Source organism: Cervus canadensis, chromosome 32 (genome assembly GCF_019320065.1).
Source record: "Cervus canadensis isolate Bull #8, Minnesota chromosome 32, ASM1932006v1, whole genome shotgun sequence".
NCBI lineage: Eukaryota > Metazoa > Chordata > Mammalia > Artiodactyla > Cervidae > Cervus > Cervus canadensis.
In genome coordinates, this window is record NC_057417.1 from 14,703,463 (window position 1) to 14,725,422 (window position 21,960).

Genomic DNA, 21,960 nt, shown 5'->3' on the forward strand with positions numbered 1-21,960 from the left:
TGAGGACCTTACATGATTAAATACTGAGTCTTGATTCCACTCCGAAGAGTCTACTGCTGATCCCCTACATACCTTGTGTATCATGAAGAAGGAAACGAGGTCCTTAAGAGAGTTAATGACCAACTCCCTGAGCTGGAGGGACATGAAGGATGCAACAGAAGCAAAATATTCTTCAATGTTACGAGAGGAGTCATAGTCACTCTTGGGAGCAAAATGGATCCACTGCTCCTTCCGGGAGACAAATAGCTGGGCACAGGTGGGGATCCATCTGTAAAGAAAGCAGGGCATCTGACTGAGAATCTCTTCCAAGTTCCAAGATGTCCTCTCAGCCACTCCCAACTCTCCACCACAAGGCAGATGGCTCCTTTCCCACTAAACAGCTCCGCAAGTTGGTACTCTCACATTCCTGGCCACTTCACCTGCCATCACCCCTTTCTGGGGAAGAAAGTATAAGATTTGGATTGAGAGACTGTTTTCCCATTTAGCAATACCCAAACAGACAGTCCTGCTGAAAGATGAAGGTGTCTATAGTTTATTATATTCAGAGATTGGGGTAAAAGGGCATAAGGAACTGCAATGTTCTGTCCAATTTCTCTCCCTGGAAGACGTCTGTTTTCTAACTGAAACTTTACAGGGGAAAAGAAAAAGGAGAAAAGGAAGAAAACTTGGGAGGAGAAACTCCAGTGTGGAGGTGGCTGCTCAGAAGTTGAGCAGAAATTAGAAAACCAAAAGAAGAAATGGATGCCTCATTTTTCCTTTCATCCTATTCCCCCAATTTCTAATTCCCAACGGGAACTACTGGCATTTGCATCTTATCAAGTCTTTTTTCTGACTGCTAGAAAAGTATTACTCTAACAATCAGGGAAGTACTGGTAATAGTCATAGTTGTAGAGGTAACAATTACACTTAAGAGCTACTATACGCCAGCTATTGCATAAACATTTTCTCTGATAATAAAAACCGCTTAGTAGATATTATCACCATCATTTCACATAAGGGAATTTCTCTGGCTCTGGACACAGTCCTGTACGCATTTGCAAAGGAAAAAAGAATTAAGTGACTAAAAACTCCCATCCCTAGAAATTTACAGGTGTCTATCTAGGCCACCTGAATACAAGTCATTCAAATGCATTATCCTTCCCTGGTGGCTCAGATGGTAAAGAATCTGCCTGCAATGCAGGAGACCCAGGTTCAATCCCTGGGTTGGGAAGATCTCCTGGAGAAGGAAATGGCAACCCACTCCAGTATTCTTGCCTGGAAGATCCCATGGACAGAGAAGCCTGGCGGGCTACAGTCCATGGGGTCACAAAAAGTTGGAACAACTGAGCGACTAACACTGTGTGTGTAACCCAGCAAGGCCTAAAGGAGTTCAGAGGGAGGGAATGGAAGTGCTCAGCAAGCAATGGTAATGAGGAGGCTTCAGAAGGGCAAAGGAAGACTAGGAGTGAGGGTCAAAGAGCAGTGTATATGAGGCACAGAGGCTCTCAGGGATGGAAACGTGGAAGGATGAGGACAGAGGAAGGTGTCAGAGAGAAGTTAGCAAAATCTGCGCACCACCCGCCCCCCGCCCCCAGGTTGGAGACCAGTTTTCACTTCAGAGAACTTTTGATTTTTATGATACTGTGACACAGCACCGTTCTGAGGCCAGATACTGACTTGTTGAGAAGAATTTGGCGTGTTTCCATGCAGTGTTTCTGAATGACATCCTGATATTCATGAGGCTGCAGAGGTAATTTTCCCGCCAGTAATTCTGCTGTTCGAACAAACCTGAGGTCTTTAAATCTGCCAAAAGAGAGGGCAAAACACCCTAAGCCAAGAAGATGCTTAATAAAAAACTTTGTATGATGGATTCAGAGGAAATATATTTTTCATTTTTTCAATGAGAGGAGATTTAAACAGATTAAAACTAATTATATCTGAAAAATCTGAGTCAGAGGAGGGAGTAGATAGTCCACAAGAACTCTTGCAAGGAGTAGAGAAACTCAGGAGCTGTTATGAGCCTTCCTATGTGTCCTTCTCTGGGTAACCCATGGGGAGTGGGATTTTGACACTGACTCGGCATTTGGCTGACTGGAAACTAGGATGTGACAAGTCAAAGCTCTTTCCGATACAGGGTAAGACAGGTGAAGACACAAGAGGACAGGGCAAGCAAAGCATCACCTTCATGATGAAGTGGGTTCTACGCAGTCTTCAATGTGGCCCCTTGGTGAGCTACTCAAGACAAATTGGAGGACCACTTTGATCTGGACCCAAAAACCCTATAAACCTGCCTCTTACAGGTGGCAGGCTCACCAAGACATTTCTGGGATGTTGCCTTACAGTGTAGGAACTCAGTAAATATTTGTTAAATGAACACTTGGATCTCTTCCTGCCCTCTCTGATGATCTTATTTTCTCCTATTTCTCTCAGGTTAATGGAGGTGCTGCCCTTTACCACACTCCCCAAGGCTTTTTTTTTTTTTTAGCTCACAGGGCCAGCATTTCTCTTCCTGACACATATTCATTCATTTATTAATCACTCTTTGAAACCATCAGTGCCTACAACTTCCCCAACCAGATCTCTGCTCACTTTCTTAGCTTGCCCCAGTTCTCACTTCTCATTTTCATCATCCACTGTAATGACCCACTAGGCACTTTCCCTCATACTCCTAAAATCCTACAGCCTACATTTCTATTCTTTTTTTGACGGAGGTGATGAACTTAGGCTTCATCTTGTCTGGCCAGTCACAAAGCACTGCTGGGGAGGACAGAATTCGAGAACCTCACTCTCCATGTATGTTTGATATCCAACATTAGCATGGCCCTGGTCACCATCTGATAATTATGTCACTCATCTTTAGTTCAATCGTAATAAACTTCCCACATTGGCCAGAAAAATTCTATTTTTTGTTCAGACCACCCTCATTCTGGCCCTTAAACACTTCCCTTCACTGGTCATTAGGTGACCTCTTGTTTAAAGCTAAATATTACAAGTCACATAAGAACATTTCTCCATAGCATTTCTTTAACAAATCTTTCTCATTGCTATTTTTTTGGTTCAGCTGACAAAAACCTAAATGATTTTGGTTCACTCTTGTACAGTCAATTGATACAGCCAATATGGAAGTCAATGTGGAGATTCCTTAAAAAACAAGGAATATAACCACCATACAACCCAGAAATACCACTTCTAGATATATACCCTGAAGAGACCAAAACTGAAAAGACACATTCCAAGAGGACATACACATGAATTTAACTTGATCATAAAAAGAAAATGACAAATTATTAAATGTATAGCTTTTACTGTAAGAAGGAGTCTTTATCACTTGCTTTTTTTTCTAATCTAGTCCTTCTTTATTTATTTTTAATTGATTGCCTTACAATATTGGTTTGATTTCAGTCATATGTCAACATGAATTAACCATGGGTGTACATATGTCCCCTCCCTCTTGAATTCCTCTCCCACCTTCTGCACTTTCCTACCCCTCTGGGTTATTACAGAGCCCACTGTAAGCTCTATTCACTGCAGCTCTATTTACAACAGCTAGGACATGGAGGCAACCTAGATGTCCATTAACAGATGAATGGATAAAGAAGCTGTGGTACATACATACAATGGAATACTACTCAGCCATAAAAAGGAACGCATTTGAGTCTGTTCTAATGAGGTGGATGAACCTAAAGCCTATTATACAGAGTGAAGTAAGTCAGAAAGAAGAAAACAAATATTGTCTATTAACATATATATATGAAATCTAGAAAGATGGTACTGATGAACCTATTTGCAGAACAGAAAAAGAGTTGGACACAACTGGGCGACTGAGCTGAACTGAAGTGAATGGAGGTGCAGATATGGAGGACAGACTTACGGACAAGGGTGAGAAGAGGAAGGAGAGGGTGAGATGAATGGAGAGAGTAGCCTGGAAGCACATACACTGCTGCTGCTGCTGCTGAGTCACTTCAGTCGTGTCCGGCTCTGTGTGACCCTATGGACTGCAGCCTGCCAGGTCCCTCTGTCCCTGGGGATTTTCTGGGCAGTTGTACTGGAGTAGGTTGCCATGCCCTCCTCCAGGGGATCTTCCAGCCCCAGGGATTGAATCCAGGTCTCTTGCACTGCAGGTGGATTCTTTACTGTCTGAGTCATCAGAGAAGCCCGAGCATATACACTAACACACGTAAACAGACAGCCAATGGAAATTTGCTATATGACTCAGGGAACTCAAACTGGGGCTCTGTAACAACCACCCATTTCCCTGGGTGGGAAGTGGAAGGAGGTGGAAGAGAGATTGCAGAGGGAGGGGACATATGTACACCTATGGTTAATTCATGTTGATGTATGACAGAAATCAAACCAATATTGTAAAGCAATCAATTAAAAATAAATAAAGAAGAAGGAATAGATTAGGAAAAAAGCAAGTGATAAGAATTCTTCTTATAGCAAAAGCTAATAATAATGTGTCATTTTCTTTATGTGATCAAATTAAATTCATGTGTACATTCTCTTGGCACTGAACTTCTGGCAATTTTATCAGCCTTGTGGCTGACTTTCTTGTTAATTTCTAGGTTAATTTTTTTTTTGAGGCTATAAACATGCTTCTACTTAAAGCAGAACTTATTGAACAACTACTGTATGCCAAGCACTGTTCTAAGCACTTCACCCAACAATCCCATTTTGCATATAAAGAAATAGGGGACCAGAGAGATTAACTTCCCCAAATCACACAGTTCATCAGGGACAGAGCAAGAATGAGAACCTAGGCTGGTTAGTTTCAGAGCCTACTCTATCTATACATTATTACTTTTCTATAAATTATTATTACATACTTCTATCTCATTAGAAAACTACTTTTTTCTCATGTCCTGACTAGCACCCCTAATGCCTTAGAATTCAGTTCAAGGAAAGGAATGTGCTTACTTCTTATGATTGATGGGCTCTATCCTAGGTTGACTCTACCTGCAATTATTTTTTAAAATACAGGTAAAACTAAGAATGTGAAAAACAAGTAAGTTATCCAAGTAATAAGGTTCCCCAAAGACGAAACATACAAAGCTATAGATCCTTCTCAAACAAAATATTTGAGCTACTGATTAAGTTTAACCAATCACAATTACACACATATATCTGCCTCCAATTTTTCTAATAAAAAACCCACATGGTAGTAGCACATCATTTCATTAACCTGACCTTTTGGTGAACTCTGGTGGCCTCATTCTCCCACCAGGATTCACACTCATTCTTGAGGGGCTCATAAGAAAAAATCAGTCTTTATTATTCCCAGTGCAATTGATTAATGGATAAATAAAATGTGGTATAACAATAAAATGGAATATTATTCAGCCATAAAAATGAATGAAGTACTGATAATGCTTCAATATGGATGAATCTTGAAAACATGAATCTTGCTAACGTAATGCAGCCAGACATGAAAGGCCACATATTGTATGATTCCATTTATGTAAAATATTGAGAATAGGTAAATCCACGGAGACAGGAAGCAGATTAATGTTCTGCCAGGGGCTGAGTGGAAGGGAGAAGTGGGGTAACTACTAATGACTACAGAATTTCTTTAGGGGATAATGAAAACATTCCCAATATTTTCAGGAAAGTTGTACAAATTTGTGAGTATACTCAAAATTACTGTATTGCACACTTCCAGAGGGTGAATTTTAAAGTATGTGAATAACATCTTAATTTAGAAAAATGAAAGAGAGAAAAAGTGACTCCTGCCTCCTCTGGACTTCTACAATATCTGTGGCCAATTTAGTCACTGATAAATATAAGTGAGACTATTGTATGCCAACTCTGCACTGGCCCTGAGTTACATAAAAGAATTAGCTTAAAAAACTAAAAATAGATTGTTATATGATTCAGCAATCCCACTCCTGGGCATATACTCACACAAAAACTATAATTTGAAAAGATATATGCAGCAGGACTGCCCTGGCGGCTCAAATAGTAAAGAATCTGCCTGCAGTATGGAAGACCTGGGTTAGATTCTTGGGTCTGGAAGATCCCCTGGAGGAGGGCATGGCAGCCCACTCCAGTATTCTTGCCTGGAGAATCCCCACGATCAGAGGAATCTAGTGGGCTGTAGTCCATGGGGTCACACAGAGTCAGACACAACTGAAGCAGCTAAGCAGCAGCAGCAAGTGCCCCTTCGTTCATAGCAGCACTATTTACAACCGCTGAGACATGGAAACAGCCTAAATGTCCACTGAGCAATGAATGGATACAGAAGATGTGGTACATATATACAATGAAATACTACTCAGCCAGAAAAAAGCATGAAATAATGCCTTAACATCATGGATGGACCTAGAGACTATCATACTAAATGATGTAAGTCAGAAAGAGAAAGACAAATACCACCCAATGCCACCTGTATGTGGATTGTAAAATAAGACACAAATGAACTTATCTATGAAACAGACTCACAGACCGAGACCACAGACTTGTGATTGCCAAGAGGGAGGGAGCATAGGAGAGGGACAGAATGGGAGTTTGGGTTAGTGGAAACTAACTAGTATATACAGAATAGTATATATACAATAGATAAACAACAAACTAGTATATACAGAATAGATAAACAACAAGGTCCTCCTATATAGCACAGGGAACTATATTCAATATCCTGTAATAAACCATAATGGAAAAGAACATGAAAAAGAATGTATGTATACAATCACTTTGCTGTACAGCAAAAATTAACATACCATTGTAAATTAATTGTACTTCAACTAAACACATTTAAATAAAGAATTGGGAAAGGAACAGAAACAAGAAGATGCAAGCCCCCATCCCATACATTTCATACGCTAGAGACAGGCAAACTAGTAAAGGTACAATTATAATTCAGTATTATAGACCTCATAATGGAGGTCTAATTAACACCTACTGGATACTTGTATCAGGCATTGTTCTAAGTACTCTAAATTATGTACCCCTCCTACCAGCGCTATGAAGTAGGAAGTCTTATCCCAAATTGAGAGGTAAGGATGTTACTTATGAAGCGGCAGAGGTAGAGGTGGACCCGAGCAAGCTGGCCCCATGCGAGTGCTCTTAACCAGTATGTTCCAGGGCCCACACACAGACACGGGTGCTGTGGAGGCACTAAGGAGGGCCACTTAGCTCTGCACAGAGGTATCCCTTACCATATGCAACCTGGGTCTAGGATTTCCGTCATTTTACTTCAAAGGCAAGGCTACTCCCACATGAGATGATCTCTTACGTGTGGAAGCAATAAAGGGAAAAAAGGGGCAGCAGGCATTTCTTACTCCGAAAACCACAGCTGCTTCAGGCTGAGCATCATGGGGTTCACCGTGTGCAGGTGCTCTTCGTTCCACTTCTTGGCATTCCTGTAGACACTGTGCCAGGGCACGGGGGCCCGGATCACTCTTTGAGGAAATGCTCGGGGGATGCTCTGAATGAAGAGTCTTTTCCTCTCCATGGGGTCCATGAGGATGTAATCAACTATAACCAAGAGGGCAAACGCTTGTTGTTAACCAGGGGCCTTGAGCATTTCGTGCTCTTAAGTTTCAACACTAAGAAGGTAAATAAGCTTCTGTCCATTTACACTTGGAAATGTTCCCTCATTTACAAGGTCATTGGTAATCCCCCGGGTATAACTTAACTGAGTAGGTTTCACCCTGTTGGTATGTGAGACATGTGGGGGGAAGCAGAATATAACTTCAGAGTCTGGAGCACTTAGAATCTGGAGTTTAGTCCTAGTAGGATATCTAGCATCATGCATATCAAAGAACTAGTATTTGCTGAAACGTCATTATGACACAGCACACCAACATAGCTACATAAAAAAATAAACACAATACATGACACCAGATACCTATGAACGGAAATTTAGAGGCCAAATATTTCACATGATATGGACAGGCAAAAGCCTCATAGAGGAAGTAACATTTAAGCTGGGTCATAGAAAATGAGTAGGATTTTGTCTGACAGGATAAGTGCAGTTCCATGATTTTTGTATAACATGCTCAAGAAGCTGTGGGTCATGCTGTGGCAGAAATATCAGGTACAAGCAGTAGAGTTCAAGGTGATAAGACTGGAGAAGTAGGTTGAGGCTGAAATTGGAAGGGCTTTAGATGTTTAATTGGAAAAGTTTGATTCTAGCCTATAGCAGACAAGGAGCCATTACACTGTACTACTAGAAGATTGATTAGGAAATTTTAAAAAACCCATTAATTTAGTAAGTATAGCTGTTTTCCAGATAAATGGGAAGGTGGGGAGCTAATATGATCACCTCTCCCCTTTGATGTGTTTCTCACATTATTCTCTCATTATTATGGGCTTCCCTGGTGGCTCAGTGCTCAACTGGTAAAGAATCCACCTGCAATGCAGGAGATCTGGGTTTGATCTCTGGGTTGGGAAGATCCCCTGGAGAAGGGAAAGGCTACCGACTCCAGCATTCTGCCCTGGAGAATTTGGAGTAGGGCACGACTGAGAGACTTTCACTTTCACTTTTCACATTACTCGCTATCATCAAACATTTCCCAATGCCCTACTGTGTGCACAAGACATGCAGCTGAACATGAAAGGGAGTGAGGACTGATGATATATCAGTAAATGTCTAATAAGGGAGCTGAGACCCATGAGAAAGACAAGGCCAGTGTTAAAGGCCATAGAGAAACAACGGCACAGGAGAAGTTCCAAAATGGTATGAGTTGAAAGAAGAAGCGAGAAGTGGTATGAATGCACAAGATGGAGTGATCACTGAGGGTTGCAGAGATCAAAATACTTGAAGGAAGAGGTCTTGAGCTACATTTTAAATGTCTATGGGCGCCTGCTACTTATGCTGTTGCCCAGGGTGAGAAGCACCTGCATCACCTGGGAGTTAGCTGGAGGTGCAGGATCGTGGGCCCCTCTCAAACTCTACTGAATCAGAATCTGCACTTTAATAAGATCCTTAGGTTACACACATGCACAGTGAAATGTGATAAGCACTGGTATGGACATGAGTGATGGTGGCAGTGTGGGGGAGCAACTGAATGAAAAGTTACACAAAGTTTTTGGCATTTTTCTGAGAAAACAGAGAGAAGAACTGACACTGAAAGGAAAGAAGGTGCCCTCCACATAGGAACCCTGCCCCGTTTATGCACAGCCTTACCAATGCTCTTCATGAGGCTGCTATAATAGTCATTTTCCTTCTCCTCCACAAGGGCAGCCATCAGGGGTTCCAGGAAGGGACTTGTCAGCAGTGTGTTTGAAATCAGCTTTGAAATCCGAACCATCACTTTGTCCTCCTCAGGGGCAATCATGTCTTTTCGGATTCCACTGGTCAAATAGTAGTAGTATCTCTTCCATAAACAAACCACCAGCAACAAAATGATCATAATCAATTGGTTAACTGTGCCCACTTGTTCACACCCATCGGCTGCTAAAGTACCCTGTTCATACAGCATTGATCTCCTTCCTTCACTCACTTCTTGGTCCATGACATCACACTCATTGTAATAAACTGTTGGTGAGTATTCCTCATGGCTCTGGAGGAGTCAACCAAAGCCAGAGAGATCTCAGTGCTGTATAAGGAAGGATTTGTCAAATGCCATGCGAATAGGAGCAGTGGGAAGAGGACTAAGCCCTGGGGTTGAAGATAACATATCTGGTGAGTTTTCATGAGGAATGACAAGCTCCTCAAATGGACTCAAATTCACCCTCCTTTATAACAACGACCCTATATGAAGAAAGTACTTGATCCTATGGCATATGGGAAAACCCCCAAGTCTGAGTGAGACTTATGATAATTACTCTAATTCAACCATGGGACTTTTGAGTTTAGAAAAGCAACACAAACACATGAACTGAACAGGCCCAATGTGACCTGGTGACATTAGGAAGTTTGGTTTATTTAGGGTTTGCCTCTAAGCTGCTAGATGGCTGAATGGTTCTAGAAATGAATAGTTGCAGATAAAAGAGAAGCACAAAGTATAGGAAAGGGTTTGAAATCAGCTTTGACCTTCTTTGCCAATTGTCTGTGGTCAGAAAAGGCTGGACTTGCATCTCTCCAAACTTAATAAAGGACAAATTTCCAAAGTTCTCTCATTATAAGAACTGCCTGGGGTGAGAAGAGAGGCTCCTTTTAAAATGCAGATTCACAGGCCCCTCCCTCCTAGGGCATTTAGGATATGTTAACAAGAAGCCCAGGCGATTCTTATTTTCAGGCAAGTTTGAGAAATGTTGTTGTTCAGAATGTTAGTATCAGTCAGACTGGTCTAAATTCTAGTTTTGCCTCTTACTGACTGTATATCTTGGGGCAAGTTGGTTAAGCAGTCCCCACCCCAATTTCCACAACTTGACAACAGGAATAATCAAAATCCCCAGGTCCTGAATGGAGTCAAGCATCTAGAGGGTTTAGTATGGAATTTTGCTAATAGCATATTCTCAGTCACTATTAGTTTTTATTGTTAATCATTTTACTATACACTCTAAATTCAAAAGCTCTTTGCTCTACAGCTTTGCAGGTCTTTCAGGTTAGGGGTTAGAGGCTCAAAAGTCTATCTGGGACCGAGCAGGTAATGTTAATAACTGAAAGTTGGCTGGACATAATAAAACAATAAGGAATTGTGGAGACTGACAAACCAGAGAATGTATTTCTCATCTAAAGGAGGTAGCTATTGTTCAGTTTCAAATGTATTAATTTTTTCAAGAGAGGTTAGAAATCCAGCTTATGTGAGATTTCTTTCATTTTTCCAAACACATTTGTAGGCCATGTTTAACTTATGGTCAGGCTGCTGGATAAAATACGGGATGCACTGGAATATACTAAAAATTATTCATCATTTATCTGAAATTTAAACAGAGTGCCACGTTTTTTGTTTTGTTTCTCAAAATCTGGCAACCCCAGCCTATGTTCTAGGCAGCCATTTTGCAACCTATGTTCTAAGAGGACCTGAAGGCACCGGTTTCTAAGACTTGCTTAAAGCAGAAGACTCACGCATGTACACTTTATTCAGTAGCCTGCACGGGGTGTGGACTTCAGTATCTTTATTTATTTATTTTTAAAAACAATTTATTTCATTGGAGGCTAATTACTTTACAATATTGTGGCAGTTTTTGCCATACATTGACATGAATCAGCCACAGGTGTACCTGTGTTCCCCCATCCTGAAACCCCCTCCCAAAGCCCTCCCTCTGGGTTGCCCCAGAGCACCAGCTTCACAAGTGCCCTGCTTCATGCATCGAACTTGCACTGGTCATCTATTTTACATATGGTAATATACATGCTTCAGTGCTATTCTCTCATATCATCCCACCTTTGCCTTCTCCCACAGAGTCCAAAAGTCTGTTCTTTACATCTGTGTCTTTTTTGCTGTTTTGCATACAGGGTCGTCATTATCATCTATCTAAATTCCATATATATGTGTTAATATACTGTATTGGTGTTTCTCTTTCTGACTTACTTCACCTTGAATAGCCATAGCAATGTTGAGAAAGAAGAAGGGAAATCAACCTGCCTGTCTTTGGACTTCAGTATTTTTAAAACATTCCTCAGGTGACTACCGCTTTTCTCCAGTTTAGAATCACTGATATGTCAAGAATAACAATTAGCAGATTGAGAGAAAGGAGGCAATAAGAATGTACCTCCAAGTCTGATTCAGATGGTTTGGTTTCTTTACTTTCTATCTCCATCTCCTGCTGTAACATCACATCAATCTGTTCTTCTGGACTCATTGGTCTGCTTCCTGGGAAAGTCAAAGATGTCACAACCTCCTTCTTCACAGGTAAGGTGGTTGAGGCTGACTTCATCCTGAAAAGTAGACACAGCTTAGTGCCTGGTTCCATGAACACTTCATTCTTCATAAGTTTGTAAGCACTGGTTTTGCTTAGTTAGCTAATTTATTTTTATTTAGGGCCTTAATAAATTGGATTAAGAGGTATTGGTGGGAAAAAACATAAGTAACTAGGTATCCAGGAATGCTTTAAAGTCAAGAAGCAGAGTGTGCCTCTCATGAGACCATAACCTTCTTCAGTTCATTCTAGTGTCCTGCAATCCCCTGTGCCCATAGAAACACCTTACCCAGTGAGATCCTCTTTGTCTTTGGGGGAGAACTTCATTTTCTTCTTGTTAGGCTCTGACGAGCTTTTATTTGCTAGAACAGTGGAGAAGAAAGATATCAGTGATGGGCAGTGACCTTGGGCCACCTTCTGCCCACAGGAATGCAAGTCTTAGGGCAGTCCAAGAGAACACTAAGAGGGGTGGACTTGGTGTGGTGGGATGAAGCAGGTGATGCAGACCCTGGTCCCACTTGTACCACTAATTGCCTGTGTGACCCTGAAGAAGTGACCATCACTCCAAGCCTCAGCTTCCTCAACTGTGAAATGGGGATGAGCATACCTTCTGTTTTCTCATACCCTGGACAAATATTAATATATCCTCAATTCACCCCCCCAATCCTATGTGCTCTATTTTCTAAACATGTGGTGTATTATTGCTAAATATTTTTCTTTAATAGATTCAGACTTTTAAACTTAAGCTATTTATTTTAAAGCAAATATTATATGAGTATCACAAATAGAAAAACCAGTATCATTTTCAATAAATATAATTATTGCAAATAGAAAAAATGATGTAATTTGCCACAAATAGAAGGCATTGCAATAAGTATCATTTGTGATAAATAAATTTAGTAAATAAAATATAAAACTCTACTAAGAGGACTTCCCTGGTGGCCTAGTGGTTGAGAATCTGACTTCCAGTGTAAGGAATTCGGGTTTGATCCTTGCTTGGGGAACTAAGATCCCACATGTTTTGGGGCAACTAAGCCCATGTGCTGTAACTACTGATCCTGCACACTCTAGGGCCTATATGCCACAACTAGAGAGAAGCCCACACCGAACAACAAAGAGCCTGCACACAACAACAGAAGATCCTTGATGCCACAACTGAGGCCTGACACAGCCAAAAATAAACAAATAAATATTTTAAAATAAAAAATGTATATACATACAAAATGTATATATCATTCTATTACTAAACCTTAACTGGATACTTGCTTAAGAGTCTAGTGTAGGAAATTAACATGTCATTTTAGACACGCTGAATACATATTAATAGGAAATTGATATTTTTATAGAACCAGAGGATTGAAGACTCTTAACCAAGATGTATTCTGAGTTCATACTTTGATTTCCTCAATCTACTCCAAATATCAATCCTAAAGGAAATCAGCCCTGAATATAAACCGGAAGGGCTGATGCTGAAGCTAAGCTCCAATACTCTGGCCACCTGATGTGAAGAGCTGACTCCTTGGAAAATACCCTGATGCTTGGAAAGGTTGAAGGCAGGAGGGGAAGGGGCAGCAGAGGTTGAATGGCATCACTGACTCAACAGACATGATTCTGAGTAAACTCTAGGAGACAGTGAAGGACAGCGAAGCCTGGTATGCTACAGTTCAGGGTTGCAAAGAGAAGAACATGACTTAGCAACTGAACAACAACAACCGCAAATATAACAGTAACAGAAAAAATTCTTTAAAATTAAAAAGACGATGCATTGTTCAAAAAGATGCTCTTCTGTGTGAACTCAAACACAGTGTGAAGTAAAAATCTTAAACTTGGCTTCTGGCACCAAAGCAGGCAGAAATAATTAGGTGATTGACACCTGGGGGAATAATGAAATCCAAAACACACCATGACTGTGGGAACTGAAGCTAGGTTCACAGTATAAAGCCCTGGCTGCCCTACCCATGAAGACAGGCTGAAAAGCCAGCAACACTGTCATGCAGATAAAGCACCTGTATCCTCAATTCACACAGCGACCGCAGATAGCAAAGAAAAGCTGGTAATAACTAGGCCAAGCCTAACATAACCTCAGGGACCAGATCTACAACATCCCTAAAACAGCACCTTAGGATGGAAGTTCTAAGCCATCAATAATAAGATCTGGTACTAATTTGGGGTCCTAAGATGCCAGATGAAGGCATAAGGAAGAAAGGCAAGATTTTAAAAGGTATGTCAAAAGAATACACTGAGTACATTTATAAGTATGAACAACCAAAACTAACTTATGGTGACAGAAATAAGAAACGGGGCAGCATGGTACTGGGGAAAGGAAGGACCTGATGGGAAAGGTGCACAGGAGAACTTCCTCTAGTGATGGAAATGCCCTATATCTTATGTGGGTGGTGGCTAATACAAATATGGTATAAGCAACTGACAAAACTCACTGAACTGAACACTAAGATCTGTGCATTTTATTGTGTGTGAATTAAACAACAAATGGGAAATTCATGTAGCAAGAAGGGGAAAAGCTCTCAACATAAGCCTGCAAGCTAAAATCCCATAACACATGAGAAAAACCAATATAAGAAAGATAGCAAATAAACTCAACAACTGAGGGAAATATTTACAAAATGGAAATAATATAGCAACACTAATATTGCTGCAAAATAAATGTTTAAGATCCTCCAAGTGATACAGAAAATGTTATGTCCATGAGAATAGAATAAGAAACTGGCAACACTCATAAGTAGAACCAATTAAGAAATCTGAAAATGAAAGACAGTGTTATTAAAATAAAAAAAAAAACAAAAAAAATAAAAATAAAATTAAAAAAACATTTATTATACAGGATAAACTCAAGACTGAACAGAGTTGAAGAGCAAATTAGTGAGCTGGAAGATAAATTTGAGGAATTCACCCAGACACAGCACAGAAAGAATAAAGAAAAACATGAAAATGAGTTTGAGACAGCAGGCAGATTGCAAATCTCCAACATATCTCTAACAAAAACTACTAATGGATATCCTTAAGCAGACATATGTGTACCCAGTGGGACTAAACAAATTAATACATAAAAAGTACTATGGTACTTTTGGCCACCAACATGGCCACCAAGGATCCCCACTTCCTGTAATAATCGTGCTCTTTTATAGTCCTCTTGAGTGTGGGACTTAGCAACTTGATTCTAACACAGAGAAAATGGCAAAAACCATAGGATGTCACATTCAAAATTAAGCTCCCAAAAGATGGTGGTTTCTATCTTACTGGTTCTCTTCTATTGCATTTCCTCCAAGGGAAACTAGAAGTCATGTGAGTTGCCTGGTGGATAGGCCCATTCAGTAAGAAACCGATGTCTACGGCCAACAGGAAGTGGGGGAGGTGAGTAAGCTTGGAAGAGGATCCTTCCTTGGTTGCCTTTAGATGACTGTGCCCTTGGATACGTTGATTGTACACTTGTAAGAGACTCTAAGCCAGTTAAGCCATTCCCAGATTCTTGACAAATAACAAATGGATAACATTTGTTGACATATAACATATATGTCAACAAGATATAACATATCTTGACAGATAACAAATGGAGCTTATTTTAAACTATTGAGTTTGGGAGTAATTTGTTATGCAGCAATCAACAAGCTGCATTTAGAAAAGTCAGAGGAACCAGAGATCAAATTGCCAACATCCGTTGGATCATAGAAAAAGCAAGAGGGTTCCAGAAAAACATCTACTTCTGCCTTATTGACTACGTCAAAGACTTTGACTGTGTGGATCACAATAAACTGTGGAAAATTCTCAAAGAGATGGGAATACCAGACCACCTGACCTGCCTCCTGAGAAACCTGTATGTAGGTCAAGAAGCAACAGTTAGAACTGGACATGGAACAACAGACGGGTTCCAATTCGGGAAAGGAGTACGTCAAGGCTGTGTATTGTCACCCTGCTTATTTAACTTATATGCAGAGTACATCATGCAAAATGCTGGGCTGGATGAAGCACAAGCTGGAATCAAGATTGCTGGGAGAAGTAAGAATAACCTCAGATACTCAGATGACACCACCCTTATGGCAGAAAGTGAAGAAGAACTAAAGAGCCTCTTGATGAAAGTGAAAGAGGAGAATAATAAAAAAGTTGGCTTAAAACTCAACATTCAGAAAACTACATCATGGCATCCAGTCCCATCACTTCATAACAAATAGATGGGGAAACAATGGAAACAGCAACAGATTTTATTTTGTTGGGTTCAAAAATCACTGCAGATGGTAACTGCAGCCATGAAATTAAAAGACACTTGGCTCCTTGAAAGAAAAGCTATAACCAACCTAGACAGCATTATTAAAAAGCAGAGACATTACTTTGCCAACAAAGGTCTGTCTAGTCAAAGCTATGGCTTTCCCAGTAGTCATTTATGGATGTGAGAGTTGGACTATAAAGAAAGCTGAGTGCTGAAGAATTGATGCTTTTGAACTGTGGTATTGGAGAAGACTCTTGAGAGTCCTTTGGACTGCAAGGAGATCAAGCCAGTCAATCCTAAAGGAGATCAGTCCTGAATATTCATTGGAAGGACTGATGCTGAAGCGGAAACTCCAATACTTTGGCCACCTGATGCAAAGAGCTGACTCATTTGAAAAGCCCCTGATACTGGGAAAGATTGAAGGCAGAAGAAGGGGATGACAGAGGATGAGATGGTTGGAGGTTAGCTGGCATAATCAACTCAATGGACATGAGTTTGAGCAAGCTCCGGGAGTTGGTGATGGACAGGGAGGCCTGGTGTGCTGCCGTCCATGGGGTTGCAAAGAGTCAGACATGACTGAGCGACTGAACTGAACTGAACTGAACGGAGCAGTCAACAAGAAGCTTGGTGTATGTTAAACATCATGCTAGCCATTACAATCATTCTCATTTCATAGATGAGGAAACTGAGGCTTCATGAGGTTGCCCAAAGTTATCTATAGTAAAGGTGGAGCCAGGACTAGAACCCAGGATTAGAAATCTCCCAAAGCCCCATTCTAAGTAGGTATGACACACTGCAGGAAATACCTGATGGCAGCCCCTGAACGATCTTTTCCCTGGGGACACTGATGGTGACGGGCTGGTAGACTTTCAGCAGGTCCTTCAGCTTCAGGTCCCGAGCTGTCAAGGAGTAGTTGTTGGCAATGGAATCACTGGGTCCACAGTGGTGCTGCTGCTCTTTGAAGGGTGCAGCCAGGGTCCATGATGTGCGTTGCATCAAGGGGGGATAAAAGCTGTGCGACATGACTGTCTACAAGGGGAGAAATGCAGAGTGAGTCATGTGAGGGACATCATGCAGGGAGCCTGGGCTCCTCTCGGCCAGGCTCCACTCACATTGAGACTCATGGCATCCCACATGCCTAATATTCTGCACACTGAGTGCAAATACTTTTGGAATGGACACCAATTTTACCTCTCTGACCACCGTGAGCATGCTTTCTGATGGCAAGGATAAAAGCTGATTTTCAACATGCAGTAAATTTGTGATCAGGTAATTTACATCTATTGTCTTTACTGTTATGTACATGGCTATCAGGTAGAAATAATTGTTCTCATTTTATAGTTGAATATGCAGAAGTTCAGAGCATTTAAATAATGCAGCAGGTAAGTGAGAAGGCTAGATTTGTGCTACTACATAGCTCTTTTTCCCACTGTGCTATAGCCTCTTCCAGTGGCAGAAATGACTGAGGCCTCTAATCCTACCTGTCAAGTCCATTTGACCCCCAACCGTTACCAGCAGAATAGCAGCACCCAGGTGAACATACCCGATAGAGTTCAGATGGTTCTTCGTTAGCAGAAGCAGGCAGAGGGGGCAACTCTGGCCGCATCTGGGAGTGGCTCATGTAATATATGGAGTCACTTTTGGGGATCTGTGGGAAACAAATACAAAGCCACTCTTCAGGAATTAGGAAAGATTTCCAAGCCTCTGCAGTGCATAATGAGTAAAAAGTTCCTCAGAAAAGGACTTAAGCACAAATGTCTGCCATAAACACCCTTCTCACCACTATCCATTGGTTTCAATTCTTAAGAGTTAAAGTCTCTTCTCTAGCATCTCCTCATGGCTACCCTTCTATGAGCAAATTCATGTATTTTTCCCCTGGGAGGAACCCAAATCTGAGGGCACTCCCAGCTTCCCTACCCTGGGTTGTAATTAAAGGGGTTGACTTAAAAAAAATTGACTCTTGCATTTCACATGAGCAAAATTCCAAACAGAAACTCGCTTATGTAGTGGTATAAATAACTCTGTGCTTCCTGTGAAAAGAAAAGAATATATTTAAAGAGTGTGGGTGTTTGAGTCCACCATTCCAATCAGGGAGTGTGTTCTTGGGAGTGAGCCTCAGACAGAGGTGAACCTGTGGGCCCATGGCCACGCTCAGTTCCCAGTGATTCTTCACCATAGAGCTGGCTTCCGTGTTGAGAGGTGCCCTGAGTTTCTTTCCTACACCCAACCCCTAGAAGCAAGACAACTATTCATCTGGGGCTGCGGAGGGAAACCTCTGGGCTGGATTTACTGAGAGATGTTGCTATACAGTACTTTAAAGGTAGTTTAAAGAGAGCCGTGCAATTTTGGCTCTATGGTTTTTCACCTCAAGCAATGACTGTGGACTGAACTCTTGTGTAAGATGAGACATTATTAGATAGATTTATTTGGGTCAGCAAATTAAGTCATGCAGGGTAACTGGCAGAAGGTAGACATGTAGGGGGTAAATGAGTCAGACGTTTGTCATCCCCATGCCCCAACCAATTCCTCACTGATGACTCAACCTCATAAAATAATCACATTAACAATAACATCTGCCATTATTCCAAACATTATGTGCCAGGCATGTATGAGATTTTTTATGTCCAGTTCTAGCTGAAACTAAGGTTCATAGGGGATAGGTAGGATATTTTGTTATTCTTGCTGTTGTTCAGTCACTAAGTTATGTCTGACTCTTTACAACCCCATGGACTGTAGCCACTAAGTTTCCCTGTCCCTCACCATCCCCTGGAGTTCACCCAAGTTCATGTGAATCAGTGATGTTATCCAACCATCTTATCCTCTGCCATCCTCTTCTTCTTTTGCCTTCAATCTTTCCTAGCATCAGGGACTTTTCCAATGAGTCTGCTCTTCTCATCAGGTGGCCAAAGTATTGGTGCTTCAGCTTCAGCATCAGTCCTTTCAATGAATATTCTGAGTTCATTTCCTTTAGGATTGACTGGCTTGATCTCCTTGCTGTCCAAGGGACTCTCAAGAGTCTTCTCCAGCACCACAATTTGAAAACATCATTTCTTCTGTGCTCAGCCTTCTTTATGGTCCAATTCTCATATCCATCCATGACTACTAGAAAAACCAGAGCTTTGCCTATATGGACCTATGTCAGCAAAGTGATGTCTTTGCTTTTTAATACGCTGTCTAGGTTTGTCATAGCTTTCCTTCCAAGAAGCAAGTGTCTTCTAATTTCATGGCTGCAGCAATCATCCACAGTGATTTTGGAGCTCAAGAAGAAAAAAAAATCTGTCACTGATTTCACTTTTTCCCCTTCTGTTTGCCATGGAGTGATGGGACCATATGGTAAGGTAAGACATACTAGCCATGAAGAGGTGCTTTTAAAAACACACTAGTTTGCATCCCAACACATTGGAAATGGCAATTGTTTTGAGAATGTGTTGATTTTAAAATTAAAAGAAAACTTGCAAACTCTTAAAAAAATGCATACTGAGCCTGGGAATTTTAAAAAATATAGTAGGTTCACTGATCTAATGGCCTAATTCAGTGGTTTCAAAAATTGTGGTGCATTAGACCCACTAACAGAATCATGCTGCTTAGGCTCCACATTAAACAAGATGACCCTATTGTTTTCTGCTTAGAGAACTTGCTTTGTCTATTTAAATCACTGTGTCTGTCTCTCAGCTCTTGACCTCAGTTTCAAGGATCTAAGAATCAACCAACCACATCCAAGAGCCTGCTCTTTCACTACTGAAGTTAGTATTAAGATCTGCACTTAAGAGGTGAACAAAATGAAAAAATTCAGCATCAACTTGAACGGAATCTGGTCATCCAAGGTAGATATCTGCAATAGTATTTTCCGGGAAATGAAGTTGTTCATGATTTCCTTCAGGAGTTCAGATGTACAACATATACTGATTGATAAGTCAGGGCTGCCTGCATTTTGTCTTGGCAAGCAAGAGGGTTTTATGGTCAGTGGTAATATTTCCCTTGGCCTAGCTTTTAAATCTGTTTCAAATAAAACAATTAAAAAACAATGAACAGAAACAGATTTTGGACATCTTAAGTTACAAGAGAGGGAACGAGTAGTTAAACCAAGAAACCCTGACCTTTTGCAGTTGAGGAGAATACTAATATTATTCAGGAGGTGTCTTGGCATTCATGCTTCTGTTTATGGTTAGGATAAACCTGATTTCAGCCCTCAGACATATTGGAAAGTTACTCTTACTAGCAAAGCAGGCAGAATATAGCCCTAGTGGACATAACTGGCTCTACTCCAATTTCAGTCCACTTTGTACAGTGTCCAAGCACCTGTATCCAGGCCAGAGCATGTGATACAGGTCTGGCCAATCAGAATACTCTCTCCTCCAGATGCTATGATTGGTTCAGGGATAGACATGTGACCCAAGGTGGGCTGATCATAGTTGTTCCTGATACTTTTGCTAGAGCCATTGGGAAAGAGGTAGTCTAAACAACCATCTTTGCTTTATGTGGGGAAAAAAAAAGCCTTCCTTAGACTAAAACCATCATAAAGCAGAGCACCAGAATGAGAAAGACTCTTAGTGACATCATCTGGGCCCCAGGACCCAGCTTGGACTTCTCAGTTACTTAAGCCCATAGATTCGTTTTTGGATTTGAGTCAGACATATTTATGTCCCTCTATATTGAGAGTTGGTCAGCCAAGAGATAGACACAGAGGCAGCTGAGTCATCATACCAGGAGAAAAGCCATTCTTGGGATAATAAAGGAAGTGCTAGTGCTAAGTCGCTTTCAGTCATGTCTGACTCTTTTTGACCTCATGGACTGTAGCCCACGAGGCTCCTCTGTCCGTGGGATTCTCCAGACAAGAATACTGCAGCGGAAGCAAAACATTTTCCAAGAAAACAAACTAACCTTGAGCATTTTGCAGAACATAATGGAGAGAAGCAGAACCTCTGAAAAACAAATTAAACTTTGAGCTGGTTCACAGGCACAGACTAAGACTTATACATATAGAACTGTAAAAACCATGATAGCAGAAAACAGCTACTTGGATACCCAGAACAGTTTGTTAAAAATATTAATGCTTAAGTGTTCTCTCTGGTAGATAGCAGCATGTTTTCACTTCGGGGGTAGGCTCAGTAATTGTCAACAAATTTACTTTTTTTCCTCTCAACAAATCCACTTTAATTTTACAAAATTTTGATTTAAAATGCTCCTCTGGACACCTCAATATATGGCAACTTAATGGATCTTAGCTTTTCCACCAAGATTCTGCCATGTAGATTGGGTAGAACTGTTCCTTTCAGGTGCCTTATTTCTAACTGTACATGATGTTTGCAAGCCTTTCATGGAAACAGTTCCCAAATGCTCACTTGAGGACCTGGAACAGCAGAATCACTAGGATCTTAGCTAAAAATACAGATTGCAGGGCTCTACTTCAGACCTTCTGAATCAGAATCTTTGGGAGTGAGGCCAAATCTCCATATTTTCAAGAGACTCCCAGTATATTCTTACATACATCCACTGTTGGGAGCTGTCGGATGAAATATATGATCTAATGGCCTTGGAAAGGAAGGAAAAGAAAGGTGTCTATTCCTGAAATTTTCTCAACAAAACCTAAAGATGTCCAAAAGCCTAATGCATCACAAAGCATAATTCAAGGACACAACAAAATATAATTAATATACATGCTTGGTCAGGGGCTTCCCAGGCAGCTCAGTGGGTAAAGAATCTGCCTGCAATGCAGGAGATGCAGGAGACATGGGTTGGGAATATCCCCGGAGGCGGGCATGGCAACTCATTCTAGTATATTCGCTTAGAGAATCCCATGGACAGAGGAGACTGGTGGGGACAGTCCATAGGGTTGAAAAGAGTCAGACATGAGTGAAGGGATGGAGCATGCAGGCATGCACATGTGTGGTCAAGGAGATCTAACATGGCTATTGGTTTGTGATTGAAATGCCTCCTTCCTATCCACTTGAAAATATTACAGGTATAAAGAAAGCTGAGCACCAAAGAATTGATGCTTTTGAACTGTGGTG

The 21,960-nt window shown here is 41.1% G+C and overlaps 1 protein-coding gene across 1 annotated transcript in view; it reads right to left on the bottom strand.

Annotated features, from left to right (window-relative positions):
• Window positions 1–21,960, bottom strand: part of DNAH3 (dynein axonemal heavy chain 3) — a 233,517-nt gene that overhangs the window by 211,052 nt on the left and 505 nt on the right. Inside the window, exons 2-9 of the mRNA XM_043456022.1 lie at window positions 17,493–17,597; window positions 16,756–16,978; window positions 12,017–12,089; window positions 11,581–11,746; window positions 9,107–9,296; window positions 7,257–7,452; window positions 1,657–1,782; window positions 73–268 (exon numbers count right to left, since the gene is read on the bottom strand). Coding sequence (XP_043311957.1) covers window positions 73–268; window positions 1,657–1,782; window positions 7,257–7,452; window positions 9,107–9,296; window positions 11,581–11,746; window positions 12,017–12,089; window positions 16,756–16,978; window positions 17,493–17,597 — 1,275 coding nt within the window. The remainder of the gene's footprint in view (window positions 1–72; window positions 269–1,656; window positions 1,783–7,256; window positions 7,453–9,106; window positions 9,297–11,580; window positions 11,747–12,016; window positions 12,090–16,755; window positions 16,979–17,492; window positions 17,598–21,960) is intronic.